We start from the raw sequence: 17,093 nt of genomic DNA, 5'->3' as shown, positions 1-17,093 counted from the left end.
ATAAACATGTTGCCAGCAGAAGCTGCAAAACCGGCAATCGAGACGAGAGATGAGTTGTCTTTGGTTTCTTTAGCCTCCGACAGCTGGCGCAAGGGTCGATGCAGGCGTTGCACGCGTTCAAGCAAGCGCGCGTTGGTGGAAAGTGAACCGTTCGCTTGCCATCATGTGATTGGTCATAAATGCGCTTGATGAAAACAGAATTCTGACCAATCACGTGAGAACAAGCGAACGGTTCACTTTCCGATCGGATATAAGATCGCGCTACATATTTCCCTCTTTCGCGGCTGCATGATAAGTCGACCCCTGTTAATTGGACTCTAGCAAGATTTGGTCGAATTATCTGAAAGGTATAATTAACGGCAGTAAAATGAACGTAGCCAAATATTTTTCATTAGGTACTCGAGGCACTCTGCAATGCCTTTTTGGTTAGTACTCTAGAAGCGCGGCTCGACCGGTGCAACGACGAGCGCCGACATTTTTAAACGCAGCCTCAACGTTGATCTGAAAGGAAAACTAAAGATATGAAAGTCTGAAAATAACAGTAAAGGAAAAGTAATGTAAGACAACTTCACACCTAAGAAAGCAGTAGCGCCTTCTGCAAAATTTCTTGTTTTTCAAGCCTTATAGTAACCGCTTCGCGCATGTGGAGACGCTGGCGTATGTTAAAGAAACCGAACGGCACGCTTTCGCCTTCGAACTAAACGAGTGTTTGTTCCATGGTTTCTCGCAGGGTCTTTCTAGTGCATTCTAATTATCCGAAAGTCGTATTAACGAGAGTCGATGTAGAGGATGCCGTGAAGAAGGGGACGGGGAACTGCACATGCTGGAACTTGCTGCATATGCTGGAATATTGTTTGTTTTGTGGAAGATTGACGAAGTCATAAGTTCAAGTACTTCGCTGGAGAGACGTACGCGCTTGGACTTGTTCCGTAGAACATAACGGCGACGACGTCGACGGAAATTCGCTGGAGTACCCACATAATTGCTATCACAATAACAAGAACAAAAGCAACAAAATTGCGTGAAGCTGGTCGTTCTTGACTATTCGCACGTTCAAGCTATTAGCACACGCGTGTACACGCTTCTAATCTTCTATAAAACGGTGTAGGGGTGGTTGTTAGCACATCCCGCAAGTCCCCGACGCCGGTCCCTTTTTGGGACTCTCGGGCCGCTTTGTTGGAGGCACCCTTCGAGAGGTATTGTATACGTGGCGCCCCTGGACTTTTCTTTCATTCTTTTTTCTCTAGTTTACCTATCAACGCTGCCATGCCATCGTTTCACTTCATGGGCCTCCGCAAGGAGGGAGAAGGAGTGGGGGCATTGCACCACTAGCTTGGGATTTTCAAGTCATGCGGGGCCAAACAGCATCAGCTGGTTTTCGAGATCGAATCTTCGAGACATGAAAGTTCGGAACGAACACCGTACTTACGTTGCTGAACATGTTTTACGGTGTAACTTACACCATAAGTTTTATCTTCTGGAATTGTTCAAGATAACAAACAAAGGCAATCACAAAGTAACGATAATCGAACAGCAAGCCTAGCTTTTCTTTCTTTCTTTTTTTTTTTTTTGTTAGCGACGACGCCAGGAGAAATGGGAGCATCATCAAATTTTTTGAAAAACGCATGCGCAAGTGAATACGACGAAATCGCAGTGGCGCCAGTAAAAGCATGCTCCAGTTTTAAATCTAATATTTGTAGCATATGTAGAACATGACAGCGTTCCCAAAAAAACAGTCGCAGTATCACCCAAAAGTCGAAGCACTGATTGTGATAGAAAAATAGTAGATATATCTATACCATGTAAGGATAGTGGTTTTATCGGCCGTATAAACTTGTAAATATTCGCCTACTAACTAAATTAACAAGCATGGTGCGACGCGCGCACAGGCAAGCATAAACACCTCTCGCTCGATGACCACGGACACCCGCAGTCAAAACGCTGGCGTGAGGAAAAGCGGCGTGCAGCAGCAGCGAGCGAATTGACCTTCGCGCTCCATCTCGCTTCGATGCGAACAAAGCGGCGAGAACACAGCGCACACGAAGCTACCAGCCCTCGGCGCGCCTATAAAAAATGTTTTATAGTCTCTGTACTGTTACTTCTCAAAACAGCGATGATCATTCCTTCGGCGCTTCCCACGAGGCAGTTCTTTGATAAGCGCGCGCCCAGACAACGACGGGACCCGAAAACAAAGGAGCTCACTTCGAGGCGACAAGAAACGCCGCCCTCCGTGGAGGCGGTAATTACCACGATGACCCCTCTACCATGCAACCTAACCCTGGCAACTTGAACTAATTGATGAAAGGGGCCAACGTCGAAGGCTACCGTGGGAACAACGTCGACCTCAGATGCCAGTTTGCTACACGCTTGCGCCATATGCGGGGGCGAAGGTACAACATAGGAAATGGAGTCTGGCGGAACGGAGCGACGTAATGGGAGGGATATTGCGACCGATTCGACGACTGTGATTGGCCGAGATACATTCATCAGCGTCTCTTATTTTAAAAGCGGAGATCGTTGGTGCAGTGAGAGCTAATTAAGTGTGTTCTGACGTGTCCTGACGTCTGTTGACATGTGCGTCCTGACGTATCCTGTCAGACATGTAGTGAGCTCAGACATTTAAAGTGCTCCTACATGGAGGAGGCTTCCATATCTGGAGCGTATAAATGATGTAAAATAAACCCTTTATCTTTCACTCATATACACCCGGACGTATTCATCCCTGTGCCTGAATGATTTTTGGCCTAAACGCTACCCCGAGTACCAGCGGTACCTATCGCAGACCGCTTTCAAGGTAGGGCCCGCGCGGCCGCGCTACAGCCTCTCCACGCGCACTCGCCACGAAATCGAGCCACCATTCCTGGCCTCACTCTCGCACGCTTTCACTCGTATTCACAGCATACAGCGCGCGGCCACGATGGATGTTTTCACATTTGGACTTTATACGAAACATCAGAGCGACGGCGGAAATGCGCCTAGAGTGTCCATATAATTGCAATAGAAAAGCAAAACAACGACGTTAGCTAAGTAAATAGAACATAGATTGAACCTTTTGGCATGACATCCCAGTGACCCAAGTTGGTGGGAAAACGGTTAGACATACACAGACAGACGACATACAGACATTGAGACAACGGAATCGCATTAAAAAGAAAGGTGTCGTAGGGAAGGCATTACTACCGGCGCCGCCCCTGCAGAGGGGAACCGATGAGTCGAGGGGAAACTGCGAAAGTAAACATTGAATGAGCGCGCGCCAATGTCATACTTGAAGAAAAGAGCGCTAAGAAGACGCGGACTAAAAGAAGAACATGTACGACGGACAAGGCGCTACTTCCAACTAAATGTTTTTTTGAAGAAACAGGACTCTAAATAGATACAACTTAGAATGGCCCATCGTGACATCACGACCTCCCTATCTCATTAGAAAAGCTCACTGGAGGGCAGCTAATGCACGTGCCCTCGGCCTTTGAAATGTAGAAAGCTTCTAATATGTCCCGTTCTAGTCTATCTCTAGACCGTGCCAGAAACCTGGTGTCGCGAAAATTGTGCTCACGCGCCCTTTCATTAAAGCACCGTGCGGTTTGACTGATATAAACCTGTTGGCAACTTAGGGGTATCTCATATACGACATACTTTTGCAAGCCGCGTACTGCGCTGCATGTTTCTTAGAGCATGGTTCGGGTTTTGCTTTTGTCATCATAGGGCATATCTTGGCCAGCTTATAAGCTGTATCTATTTAAACTCCTGTTTCTTCAAAAAAACATTGAGTTGGAAGTAGCGCCTTGTCCGTCGTACATGTTCTTCTTTTAGTCCGCGTCTTCTTAGCGCTCTTTTCTTCAAGTATGCAAAACTAACTCGCCCACATCAAGCTTCTGCTGCGCCAATGTCATGCTTGCACGCATATTCAGTGACTCCCTCTCTTCAGTGCACGCGTGCAATTGCTGTCTAATGACGCCGACACATTTAACATCACTTCCTGTTAAACTAAATAAGCTTCGACGTGTAGGTCCGGCTGAAGTCCCTAGATATTTTTTTAAATTTTTTTTAAGGGGCTTTGAACCACCCCTCGGGCTTGGTGAAATAAGATAGTCCGCGGATAGCATATGCTGCTGTCAACATCTCAGCCAAGCTTTGCTGTCGTAAGCGGTGCGCGGAGCTCGTAGGCGGAGCGCAGTTGCCTTTCCTTCAAACGCTCTTCTAGAAGCCTGCTCCTCAGTCTCTTCTGGACCGTTTATTTCGTAATAAAGCGGACTCCCATATGCGGCTGCTATTGGTAGCTGTGGTCCGCTACGTAGCGTAGATACTGCAACCGCTGCGGTGTGCCGCGACGAGTCCACTGGCAAAGCGCACTGCGGCTCGCTGAGGGCACCCGCATTTGACTCCCGTTTAGCGCGTCTTAGGTCTTAGGTAGGAGTGTGCGAATGTTCGAAACTTTCAAGGCTATACAGCGATCACTCGCATTCTCTGAAGAGGCATGTGCATGCGAAGAAGCTACTTGTTTGCTCCTAATTCTCCACTTTTATTTTAGTGCGCAAGCATTCTTTGGCGAGTGTTCCAGCAAAATGTATTTCACGCGAAATATATAATGCCTTGTATTATTTCTGGACCTTAGAAGTTCTGGACCTTTAATCGCTATAGTAGTGTAAATGTAGGGATTGGTAGCTTATGAGCGATAAGGAACAATTGAAACAAACAAAAAGCTGATCAGAGAGAATTTTGTTAGCAAAATAGTCTCCGTAACGCGAAAATCGCGTGATACCCTACCCATAAGGATACATAGGGCTCCACAGAAAATGCATGGGGAAGCCTGTTGTAGGTGTAGGCCAACTGAAATTTGGGGGTCCAACTTAAACTTGGGACTGGGTCAACAGGAACTTCGGGCATGGGCAAATTTTCTTTTTTTTTGGGGGGGGGGGGGGGAGGGATGGCTCAACTTCAAATTTAGGAGTGGGCTAACTTACATTTGGTGCTGGGCCGACTTGAAATTTAGGGATGGGCCAACTCAAAATGGGGTTGGGTCAACTTGAAAGTTGGAGTTATGCCAACTGAAATTTGGGAAACAAAATAAAAATGTAACAGCCGAGCCAAAGAACGCTTACGCATTTGTAGACAATTCTCAGAATTTCTGTGTAATTTTTTCATAATCGATGCCCCATAACGTACTATGTGATGTTAGAAACTTGCTAACGTTAAGAATACTAGGATGCGAAGAACGTTTTATAATTACTGTGTTAATGGCTGTTCGTTATTATAAAGCTATTCGATTCAATTCGTTTCTGGCACCATTGGATTCCTTTTTTTTTTTTTTTTTTTTATAGTCGTAGGCATTCCATCGGAAGTAGTGGCGTCTACGTGAACATCCAAAATGAAATTTGAAGTGCGCGCCAAAGTGACATTTAGAAGGCGGAGCGTTGTGGGCACGCCCCGCTCCGCCGTAGCTTTAGCAGTGCAAGACATTGAACGTTGCATTCAAGAGGTAGCGGAAGGAGCGAAAGCACCGCGGAGGCTGTGCTTGATTGCCAATAACTCTGCTTTTGCTGAACGCATTGAGGCAAAATATTTTTGAAATAGCCTATTTTAACTTCAGATGCATTTGTCCTCTTCAATAAAAAGTGGTTCATGCCCCCCCCCCCCCCCCCCCCCCCCCTTTTCTTTTATAAACAAGCAGAAAATCTAGGGACTTTAGGTCCGGCAGTTGGTTATATATATGGGTACGGGAATCTGTAGTCTGCACCTACAGCGCAAGCGCCTGTAGCGCCCTCTCGTCGCTATCGTTGCCGACAGCTGGCGCGCCCTGCCGGTTTCGGTGGGCGGCGACTGCTGGGTTTCGTTGCGGTGTGTGTGTCATCGCCGCTCCCGCTTCTGATCTGGGCGTCTGTGGCTTGTTGCACCGCTCGCCGCCAAGATGATGTCCCTCATCAACCGCATCCTGGACTGGTTCAAGAGCCTCTTCTGGAAGGAGGAGATGGAGCTCACGCTTGTCGGCCTCCAGTACTCGGGCAAGACCACCTTCGTGAACGTCATTGCCGTAAGCTGACTGCCGCCATGGCCGTAGTCAGGGGAGGTGCTCCCCCACTCTCGGTGAGCCACCTGATCCGACGCTTTACCTTTGCAGTCGGGCCAGTTTTGCGAGGACATGATCCCCACCGTGGGCTTCAACATGCGCAAGGTGACCAAGGGGAACGTCACAATCAAGGTAGGGCCGCCTGGCTGCTAGCTTATCTTAAGCAAGCACGAAAGCTCATGCATTGTCTACCTGCCCTACTCTGCTTTTATCGCGACCGATGTTGCCATCGGGCGGACCCCGAATACGCTAGTATTGCAGCATTCGGGTTTTTGTATCTCATTATTAAATACGCCTGCTGCTTGGTCTCTACCGCGAAAGTGGAGCGAGGTAGAATGTGATTCGTCCCGACTCTGCTGCTGTGACACATGACGTAGATCGTGACTGTGCACTGCGTTGAACAACGCATTTTCCAAGCGACACAGAAAGAAATGAGCAGGTTCCCGGTCCCATGTGTGTTTCTTAGAGTTGCCCATCTGTTCTACCATCAGGAGTGCGAAACGAAAGAATTTGACAGGCATTGTGTGGTAGACAAAACACAGGACAAAAACAAATTTTCGGCGAGGTATCCCGTCGCTTCGCGTGGCTTATTTTGAGCAGCGCATGTCAAAAGCTGCCGTGACCCACCGCCAACTAGCACACGGAAGAAGTCGTGGCTGTAACACTGTCGTTTCCGCTAGGCCGCGTCGCCGAAAAAAAAAAAAAAAAAAAGTGGCATCGTTGGGGCCATTGCTCCGACACAACTAGGCTGAGGTGCTGCAGGCTTCTGCGTTGCGCACTTTGTTTACATTGCCTTCGGACAAACGACATGCAAGTATAACTGCGAGGCAAGCGTGAAAAAGGCGAGCCGAAAACAAAGCCTACCCATTCAACTGCTACAGATGACTGTTTGTTCCCCTATGTGCTATCAGAACACGATCTGATAAGACGGCACCGGATAAGGACTCGCGGGCCCCAGAACCGTCGCACCAGCTTTGTTGATACGCAGTAAGGATACTAGTGAACCGTGCAATCTGCTACTGCGAGGCATGCTGTCATGTACGAGCCATCTTTGTGTTATCTAAGGACGTCATGTGGACACTATGAGTGATCTCCTCGCTGTTATTATCCTGTTCTGTAAGATTTACAGCCGGCAGCAATTTCGTGTTGTACTCTCCAATTTGCCTGCCACGAATGCATGGCATTGCATTAAGAAGCTTCAGTAACATGATGTCGTGACAGACGGTAACGTGTGCAGACACGGACATGTGAGTTGATAGTCGGCGTTTGTGTTGTCTGGCTCTTTTCTCGCGTTTGTGTTGTGTGGCTCTTTTCTCTTGTGATCTTCTTACACATTGATGAATCCCTACGAACAAGCTCAACTTTTTGTAGCTATTAGATGGTGCATTTTCTGATGAAGTTTGATATCAATAGCTTCGCACGAGCAACTTAGCAGGTTTGAGATGCTTATGATTACTTCAGTGTTGCAGGTGTACTCTAGTTTTGCTCATGCTTTGTAGCTACAGCAGAAACCATTCACATATAATGCATGTCAGATATATTGTTTTCCAATTGCCTTCCAATGAATTGACAGTTGGCCTTAACAAGGGCTTCTTTTTTGTTTTCATTTCGCCTTCTACTTCGTGTTTTTCCACCATGAAACTTGTAGCAGTTGAGTTTACTCAAGCCATTGTGAGTACAGCAGGATGCCCAAGTGCAACTGTGCAGTTTTGTTAAATATACAATTTCATTAAATATTGGTATGATCAAATATGATTAGATGGCCTCTCCTTGCGTAGAGATTAATCATCTGATGTTTGCCTTCAGCACAAAATTTGTGATACAGGCATTATTCCAGAACTTGTCGCCAAACGTTTCTAGACTTAACTCACCAAACGTCTACACTTATTTATTAAATGAATTGTTTACAGAACTCTGCTCGACAATGGTGTTGAGCAAGTTTGCTGAATGGCATACTATGTTGGGCTGTCAATTTAGGTCATCGGGTTTAAAGACAAATGGACAGTTAGTTTTTTGTACAACTTGGAACCTTCACTCTATGGAATTTTGAACATTTGAGTATTCTTTGTACTGCATGTATAACAGATCAGAGTGTGGAGCACAATGGCTGTGTTTAGATTTTTTCATGGTGCACAACATCTAAATGACTCCAAGGTCATGTTACAGCATTAGAATAGTCTTAGTGTCCATGCCAACCAGTTGTTAAACACATAGTAGTGTGCTTGTGGTATTTCATTCAGAAATAATACACACATTTTTCTTGTTAAAAGGAATACTACTGCAACATCCGATTCTGATGTGACTCATGCTGCATGCAGAATATAAACTTTTAGGGAGCTCAGGAATATGCTCTGTGCCAGCTTTGTCATACTTTATTTACCCAATCTATTTGGCAATTAAAAGGGCTGTTGAGAGGCTAGGACATGAGAAGCAAAATTGGGCCTGCTTTAAATCAAGCTTGTGGAGCAGAACTGAAAATTTGCTATATAATGCTTACATTTGCGATAGGTTGCTGTTCTGCCCCCCACCCCCTTTCTTTTTTCTGTTATGAAAGGCTTCATAAAGCATAAACTACTAACACATAAGGGAGGCATCAATGGCACTAATAACATTAAGTGTAAGGTGAAGAGATGGGAAGAAAGCAGTATAGACTAGACAGGAAATAGTATGCGACTGATATTCTAGTTAAAAGAAAGGTTTATCGGGGTTGGTCGTATAATGTGTAGCGCAGATAAGTGGTGCTCTGTTTATAGTAGTAGAATTGGTGCCATATTAAAGGTGAGCACTGTTGAGGACCACAGAGAATTGGACAGTGCACCAAGATTTGGTAATTTTATGCCGTAAGACAAAGATAATTGGAGATCACTGGGAGAGACCTTCATCTTTGACATGAAAGGATGATGATTATTGTTACCTTATAGTTGAATGGTAGGGAAGAGTGTTAGACTGCAGGCAAACAAACAACTTGAAAGGACGCTCTTAATTGGATTAAAGTGTGCCCTCTATATCTAAGTACAACTCAGCAGTGGCAACAGCTACAAGCATGACAAAAAAATTTCCAATTGAATGACGCGGCTATCACGCTGTCTCCTATTTATAAGGATGTAATTGTGCCTTTGAGATAGCCGGGATGACTGTGCAAGTTCCAGAATGTGCCATGATAATCGGTGCTCTCTGATAGGACAGGCCTGTCTTTCTACATGTGGCTACAACTTCGAGATACATGAACACTGATATAGTGAGCGTATCTTGCACAACTTTTGTGCTGCGTTCATAATTATTCAGGGTGTCTACCGACCGGGAAAACCGGGAATTCTCAGGGATTTTGAGTAGTCTGAAAAAACTCAGGGAAAACTCAGGGAATTTGTACCTCTATCAGGGAAAATTGGTAATTTTGTTGAAAGGGTCGAAAGTCGCGGTAATGCTGGCTCAAGTAATAGACAGGAATCGTAATGAATCCTATTTGACGCCCTGTCGAAGGCTGGAGGAGTTTCCAGTGTACAGTCAACGACTGACTTTCGCGATGCCCGATAATTTGGACAGCTTCGCGGCACCACCACGTACCCCATAGAGTCAATCTATCAGAACGTTTGAAATTTCGGACGCGAGAACCCTTTGCCGTTCGATTTTCCGGACTTTTTGCCGTGACCACAAGTCCGAAACGGCATTAATCAAAGCCATCACCATTGCCGTTTTGATTACTTCGCCGCCTCGAACCGGCGCTCTCGCACGCAGATCCACTGGCAGCCGTAGCCACCACTGCGACAACGCTAGACCTAGCTGCTTCGACTTTCGCTGTTAGCTCCTTGCCGTTAGGTGCCGTGTTTTTCATTGAAAGAATTCGCTGCTGTTAGCAATGGTACTGACTGCACCTTTGTGGTTCTCGCGATTGGCTTAGAAGCTTGGAAAGCACGGTGCATTGCATAAAGCCGGTTCCTGAAAGTCAGCTTTGCCTCTATACAGAAATGTTACTTGGTGAAGCATACAAAAATGTATTACAGTGAAGCATAACAAGAGTGGGAAGGGGCTATTGCCACAGGATACAGTATGTATTCCTTAATTATGCACGCGTGCATCCGGTATCTTCTGTTACAGTATGAGCACCGCTATGCCTAATACGTGTACCGACAGGCCTTCAGAGCGTTTTCGAATGTGCCTGTGGCGGTTTGAGCCCCTTAAGGGCAGTAAATGACATGCATTAATTTTTTCCAGCTGGCTGATTTTTCGGACGTTTTCGCGGCCCCTAAGGGGTTTGAAAAATCGAATTTGGACTGTGCAATTGACCAAGAATTAAGATGCTTCAAATGGTCCGTGGGGTGAACGAGTGGCGGAAAGAGGACAAGAACAGAAAGAACCTACATATTGAGGAATGAACAGGAAAGGAAGCGTGCTGCCGCCGTTTTGAAGGAGCTTGAGCTAAAGAAAAAAGTGTTGGCTGATGCCGAGATGCAGGTGTCCCTCATCCAAACCAAAATAAACTTTTTAAGGCAGTGAAACACAACACTGAGGCGTTGTATGCGGGCTGACAGTATGTCAGTACAGTTGAGGTTGACTTACGAGCTGTTGGGAAAGAATCTCAATTGTGACAAAGTTCGGGCCTCATATCACTGAGCTTGCTATCAGTTGATAGAAATCGCTCATATTCGAAAGTATTTCATTCTGTATGCATCTCCTTTTTATTCGTATTTGAGGATGTCGGATCCGACTCTATTTGCAACTTTTTTCGAAGACATTTTATTTGCTGTGCATTTTACTAACCCCTCCTTTCTATCCTCTTTTTGAATAGAATAAACACTACTCCTTAGTATTCAAACTGAATTAAGTTGTTGTTTTTTTAAATTTTTCATATGCTTAGAGAGTGGCGGCATCGGGCGACGTGGTTTCAGCCCGTCTTGACATAAAATATAGCTCTGCGTCACTCAGGGAATTTTGCAATGACACTCAGGGAAAACCTGGAAAACTCAGGGAATTTGGAAATGTCAACTTGGTAGACACCCTGTTATTATAACATTGTGCACCTTGCACCTATGTTTGCTTTTGAGTTTTGTCCTGTACAATACTTTCTTTTTTGCCTTGTATGTTGCATTGTATGTTTTTTTTCCTTACTATGCCACTTTTTGTCACCCTTACTGAATCCCCTATTGGGCTCTGTAAGGTCCTGTTTAATCTGACAAAATGTACATGGCGGTATGCTTGCGTGGCACAGATCTGGGACATCGGCGGCCAACCGCGGTTCCGAAGCATGTGGGAGCGGTACTGCCGCGGCGTGAACGCTATTGTGTACATGGTGGACGCACATGATCGAGAGAAGATGGAAGCGAGCCGTAATGAGCTGCATCAGCTGTTGGACAAACCCCAGCTGGCAGGTATTCCCGTGCTCGTCCTCGGCAACAAGCGTGATCTGCAGGGAGCCCTGGATGAGCGTGAACTCATCGACCAGATGTGAGCATGCCGATGGTTTCACCCATTTTCCTTACCCCATTACAAGAGGGTTGTGGCCTCTGGACTAGTTTTTCGTACCCATAGCAGTTTTTTCTCCACATGGTGGCACACCATTTGCCAGTTTCCTGTTATTCCTACATTGGCCATTATGAGCAGTGTCTCAAACGATTTGTCAGGTGTCGTACATAGCAGACAACTGAGTTGTTGCACAGTTATTCATTACTAATTCCCTAACTTTCCTTAGTTCCCCAAGGTTATCTATTTGTTGTTATCTAGACTTCCATATATTACTGTGTTTCATAGACCATGAATATGTGTTATGAGTAAATTTGCAGCCAGAGCATGAAGATTTTAAGTGTACCAAATTCCATATGAAGCCTTTCAATAAATTTTAATCATGCAGAGCTCGTTCTCTGCGTATGTCTACTTAATTTCTTTTTTTTTAATTTTTTGTATACAGTCTGTTTTTGGCTGATGTGATGAAATTTGGATTGGACCTTTTTGTTGTTTTTGTTTTCTAGGCTTTCTGTGGACAGCTCTAAGTGAATAGGTTGGAAAAATAAGTAGATACTCACTCACCAATATTTCTGGGGCCATAATCTCACTGACACTTATGCCTACTCACACTCAACGGCAGGCACTCGCACCAACACATACTCGCCAGCACCACTCACATTCATACTTGCATTCATTCACACTTGCTTTCATTTAAACTTACCAGCACTCACTCATGCTCATACTCACGTCCACTTATACCCACTGTCACTGACTCATTGATACTAACGTTAACTGGCACTCACTCCTTTTCATACTCGCATTCACTCAAACTCCTCAGCACTAATTCTCGTATGTGTACTGATGTACGATCGCTCCTTACATCGCTCGCTCACACTTTATCCCACGTCTGAAATCAGTGTGAAGCAAGTATGATTCAGTGTACTCGTGAGCGATTATGCCGACCTATGTTGAAATGTGACATTGTGCATGGATTTCTAAAAATCCTGTAAGCCTACTGAAGCAATAGTCCAGTCATAAATGTAAGAGACTGCTTCTGATTGACTTGTTGATGAGGAGGAGCTTTTGTGTTTCAGGAACCTGTCGGCCATCCAAGACCGAGAGATCTGCTGCTATTCGATTTCTTGCAAGGAGCGTGACAACATTGGTGAGCTTCGCTGCCTTCTTGGGTTTCTGTGCTCGCCTGTCAGCATCGCTTTATTACCCTCGGAATTTTCATCTCGTACCACAATAGCTGTACGAAGTAAGGATAGTAGTTTTATCGGCCGTAGAAACTTGTAAACATTTGCTTACTAACTAATTTGACAATGACAGAATGTGTAAGCGCGACTCAACGAGGCTGTAGAAAGCAACAGACACACAGACAGCGCTGTCTTTGTGTGTCTGCTTCTTTCTACATCCTTGTTCAGTCGCGCTTACCCATTCTATCATGGATTCGAACCAACTAGCTCGTCAACATGTTTTAACTAAATTAACCAGCACGGTGTCGCGTGCGCAGAGGTAAACATGAACACATCTCGCTAGATGACAGCGGAAACTGTCTGTGAAAACGCTGGAGTTGCGAATCGCGGCCGTAGCCGCGAGCCAATTGACCTCACCCCTCTGCTTCGCGCGCCACAGGAGAGGCCATGCATCCGGGCTGCGTTCCTCGCTCGCCACACGAGATTGAACCGCGTTCGCCGGCTCACCCTCGCACGCTTTCACTCATACGGAACCTCATGGCGACGGTGACATCGACGGCAGAAATCCGCCTGGAGTGTCCATATAATGGCTATCGCAATAATAAAAATATGTGCACACTTTAGTGGCATTTATTGGAGCTACCTAATGTTGAGTGTCTGCAATCCTTAATAGAAAGTTGTTCCAGGGAGATGGGGCACATATGGAAGTCTGTTATCCTCTTACTTTTGAAGCAACACAATGGTACAAAGCTCGGCTAGAAAAATGTTTCTTTCTCTGAAAAGCCAACTAAATCTTGTTGCCACGTTGAATATTCTTATAATAAAATATGAACTATTTATTAATGTAATTCCTATTAACATTAAATCTTGCCCTGTGCATGTTTGGGAAAGCTGACCAAATACTATGCTGCTTGACAACTGAAGCAGCCATTAGAAATTATAGTAACCTTTACAAGCTGTGGAAGTGAGGATGTTACTATATCTGCTAGCAAGTGCCTCTTTATTTGGGGGGGAAACAGCCTTAAGTGGCTTGTTGCAATGTCTCATACCTAAAAAATGCGGCATCCAGTCGAGTGGCACAAAAAATTTTATCAGCAATGGCTCATACCCCATAAGCAAGCAAAGATGCAATGGCTCATACCCCCTTAAGGCAGAGGCTACAAGCGCTCAGCAAAGTGAACAGTGCATACATTCATTGAAATTAACCATGCAACACACATAACAGCATACATTTCAATAAAAAACAAGCTCAATGCAAGCATCCAAACCATCAATAAAGCATTGCATACCCTGCTTGGAAATACGCTATGGCTGAGGATGCCCACCAAGCGAGAAACAAGGTGTGACATGCAAGGGCGGCGGGAGCAAGGTGTTCGACTGCGAGTGCTGGTTTCCCCTGCTGAGAGGACGTAATGTAAAGTCAAGAAATGCCGTTGGTGTGAGTCTGACCCCGCTATACGAGTACCTGAAGCTGCAACTAAGCACCGAAAACAAGCCAAAGAAGCCGAACTGTGAAAGCAGTAACACGACAATGTGAGATGGCAAGGTAGAGCTCGCAGACAATGGCTTGCCGCACGTTTACTTCACACTGTAGCTCATTAAGTCATAGAATAAGTCTGACCCCTCTGATAGTATAACCTAATGCATTACCAATTGTGCAACAGGCTTTCACCTTCATGTGCTACAGGAGTGTAACATGCTGCCGAACTTTTATTTTTGTGGTTGTTGAAGCTGTTGAAAACCATAGTAGTGCATTTCTGCTTGCGTTGGAAGCAGACAAACAGCAGTGCCTATGTCAAATCGAATGGAATACTATAGCCTAGCAGGTAACGTTTGGACAGGGAAAGCTCTTCATGCATGCACTGGCCCTAGCTGATTTTGCAGGCCTACAGCATGACTGCAGAAGAGCGAACAGCTAATTGGTAGATTTTCATAGTGTTGAAGTGCAAACAAAGACGCACAGTGAGACCAAGGCACAACAGGCGCATCTCTGTGGCACGGAGCTAACTGTCACGCTGGTCAAGGACCCCCAGGGATTAATAGAGGGATTGGACTGCTACGCATAAGAAAAGATAAATTAATTGAAAAAGAAACACTAGAGTTTGGAAAATTCCTTTTTGCATTTGAGATTTCTGTGAATTGTTTGCAAAAGTGAAGTATGCCCCCCCCCCCCCCATGTAAATGAGGGGGGCTTTTATTGAGTTAATTGCTAATGTAACCCAAAGACACCCAAATTTTTGAAATGATCTTTGGGCGAAAGATTAGTATTTTTTTTCCATATTTATAAACTTGTAAGACAGCTGTCAATTTTGCCACCCCAAACTTTGAAAAAAAAAAAATCTGAAAAAAGCAATCCCTAAGCATCAGTTATACATCACTTTTGCAGTCAGTGCCTTTACTTGTGTAGTGTGCTTCCATTACATGCAAGAGTAAAAACACCAAACTGCATTCACACAGTTCTGTTTTTGTTGTTGCATATGGTCATCTCTCTGAAATGCAGCTAAGGTGTTAATATGACCACAATGCACAAGCAAATGAGCTGCTTCATTTCTTCTATTAAATACTTAGAAAATGTGACGTCCGGTTGTCCATATTAATGTAGGTTGTTTAAATCTGTGCATGTCATTCCTTGTTCTGCATGCTTCTCACATGTGGATGCACTGGTCTCTCATTAGGAAGCTGCGAGTTGTTGCTGGCACCATTATATACATTGCTTCTCCTCTGTGTAAACGAGAGAAGGGGAATGAGGGGTTGTATTTTGTAAATCGTGACCACATAAAGCCAACAGACAATGAAGCCAAAGAAAGCATCATGGAAATTAGCTGGGGCTGAAATTGGAATGTTGAAAATGATGGAAGAAAATGAAAATGAAAGTGGACAGAAATGTAACTTCCCACTGGCAAAAAGTTATCGTTTTGTCCACTTTCATTTTCTTTGTCTTCATTATTTTCTACTTTCTAATTGAATTAAGGGAAAAATGAGACATCCACTCCATCGTAGCAATTGCTATAAAGGAAATCCATACGGGTTCCTCAAAAGAAAAAGCCTTGCAGTTGAAGAAAAACTCTTCCTGGTCTGCAACTTGAACCCGAGACCACTGCCTTTCCGGGGCAGTCACTCTACCGTCTGAGCTAACCAGGCGGCTAGCAGAACGCACAGTAAAGTCGAATTTTTCAACTCGATGCAAAGGCAAGAGTTTGATGTAATAGTTCTGCAGAAACCCACAAGGTGGAGAGAAGTAATTAATAAAATTAATAATTACTTCTCTCCACCTTGCGTGTTTCCGCAGAACTATACCAATTGAGGTTATATTTAATCCACTTTCATTTCCATTTTCTTCATTACTTTCTACATTATTTTCTAAGCTTTAGCTTTCGGTGCCCTCTGGTTAAGCTCAGTGTCATAAGATGCTGCTACCAGTGTTGTGGCTTCCATACATTTCTTTCCTAACCTGGTATTCCGCAAACACTCATAGTTTCATGGACAAGCTGAAACAATGACGTGCATTCCTTCCTCTCCTTCTGGCCTTGTTTCTTATGCAACACGTGCACCGAATCACTCCTTGGGCATATTTGCAATTTGTGCACATGTTTCTTTTGCAGACATCACGCTGCAGTGGCTCATCTCGCACTCCAAGTCATCCAGTCACTGACGTACCGGGGCCCACGATGGCCCCCCTTCTGTACATAGACCTGCCTGTGTTTAATAATGAGCGGCACCTCGCTGCAGTTGAGGTGCCCATTTCCCCTGCTATGCCATCTGTCGTCTGGCGCAAATAAATATTCCGAAATTTTTTCTGTTCTTGTATGGCTGAGGACACTACATTTCATAGTTTTTGTGCTTGCCTACACTGGTTGCAACAATGTTCTGTAGCTAGCAGGCTGCATAAAGTGCAGTAGAACCTCGTTACATAAAATACCTTTGTTATATCCAATGTTTGTTCTAAGCATATATTTATCACATGCTAATATCAGCAAGAAACGTTTGAGATTTACTTAGCTATATCCAGTAATTGTTATATGCATGTTTATTATCTAGCGAGGTTCAACTGTACAAGGTGCACTGTGTAGCGATGCTGTATTAAAATGCCAAGTTACATAAGTGCTCAGCTGGAGCTTCAAGAGGCCATCCCATGGATGAATTTACTAACTAGAGGCTAAAAGCTTTGCATAGATCAGTCTTAAGAGGAAGGTTTAGCTTGGGTGCTCCAATCTAAATGCATGTAAAAAGAGAATTCGTTTTTCTCGGCAACCACTGCATCAAATTTGATTAAGTTTGCTTCATTTAAATGAAAAACTTAAAATCTAGTGACTGTTGGTTCTGAATTTTTTATTTAGGGCGTCAATTTTTGATAAAAAATTGGCAAAAATCAAATGTTCAGAAAACGAAAC

The 17,093-nt window shown here is 44.6% G+C and overlaps 1 protein-coding gene across 1 annotated transcript; it reads left to right on the top strand.

The window, feature by feature from the left end:
• Window positions 1-5,788: 5,788 nt before the first annotated feature.
• Arl8 (ADP-ribosylation factor-like protein 8) lies at window positions 5,789-16,497 on the top strand. Its single transcript, XM_050174900.3, has 5 exons — window positions 5,789-6,028; window positions 6,116-6,196; window positions 11,271-11,506; window positions 12,598-12,668; window positions 16,305-16,497. Exons 1-5 carry the CDS (start codon window positions 5,906-5,908, stop codon window positions 16,352-16,354), a joined length of 561 nt encoding a protein of 186 aa, XP_050030857.1. The 5' UTR covers window positions 5,789-5,905; the 3' UTR covers window positions 16,355-16,497.
• Window positions 16,498-17,093: the final 596 nt, after the last annotated feature.

The sequence above is a fragment of the Dermacentor andersoni genome, chromosome 9, assembly GCF_023375885.2.
Source record: "Dermacentor andersoni chromosome 9, qqDerAnde1_hic_scaffold, whole genome shotgun sequence".
Classification (NCBI taxonomy): domain Eukaryota; kingdom Metazoa; phylum Arthropoda; class Arachnida; order Ixodida; family Ixodidae; genus Dermacentor; species Dermacentor andersoni.
This window is presented reverse-complemented; position numbering and strand designations above follow the sequence as displayed.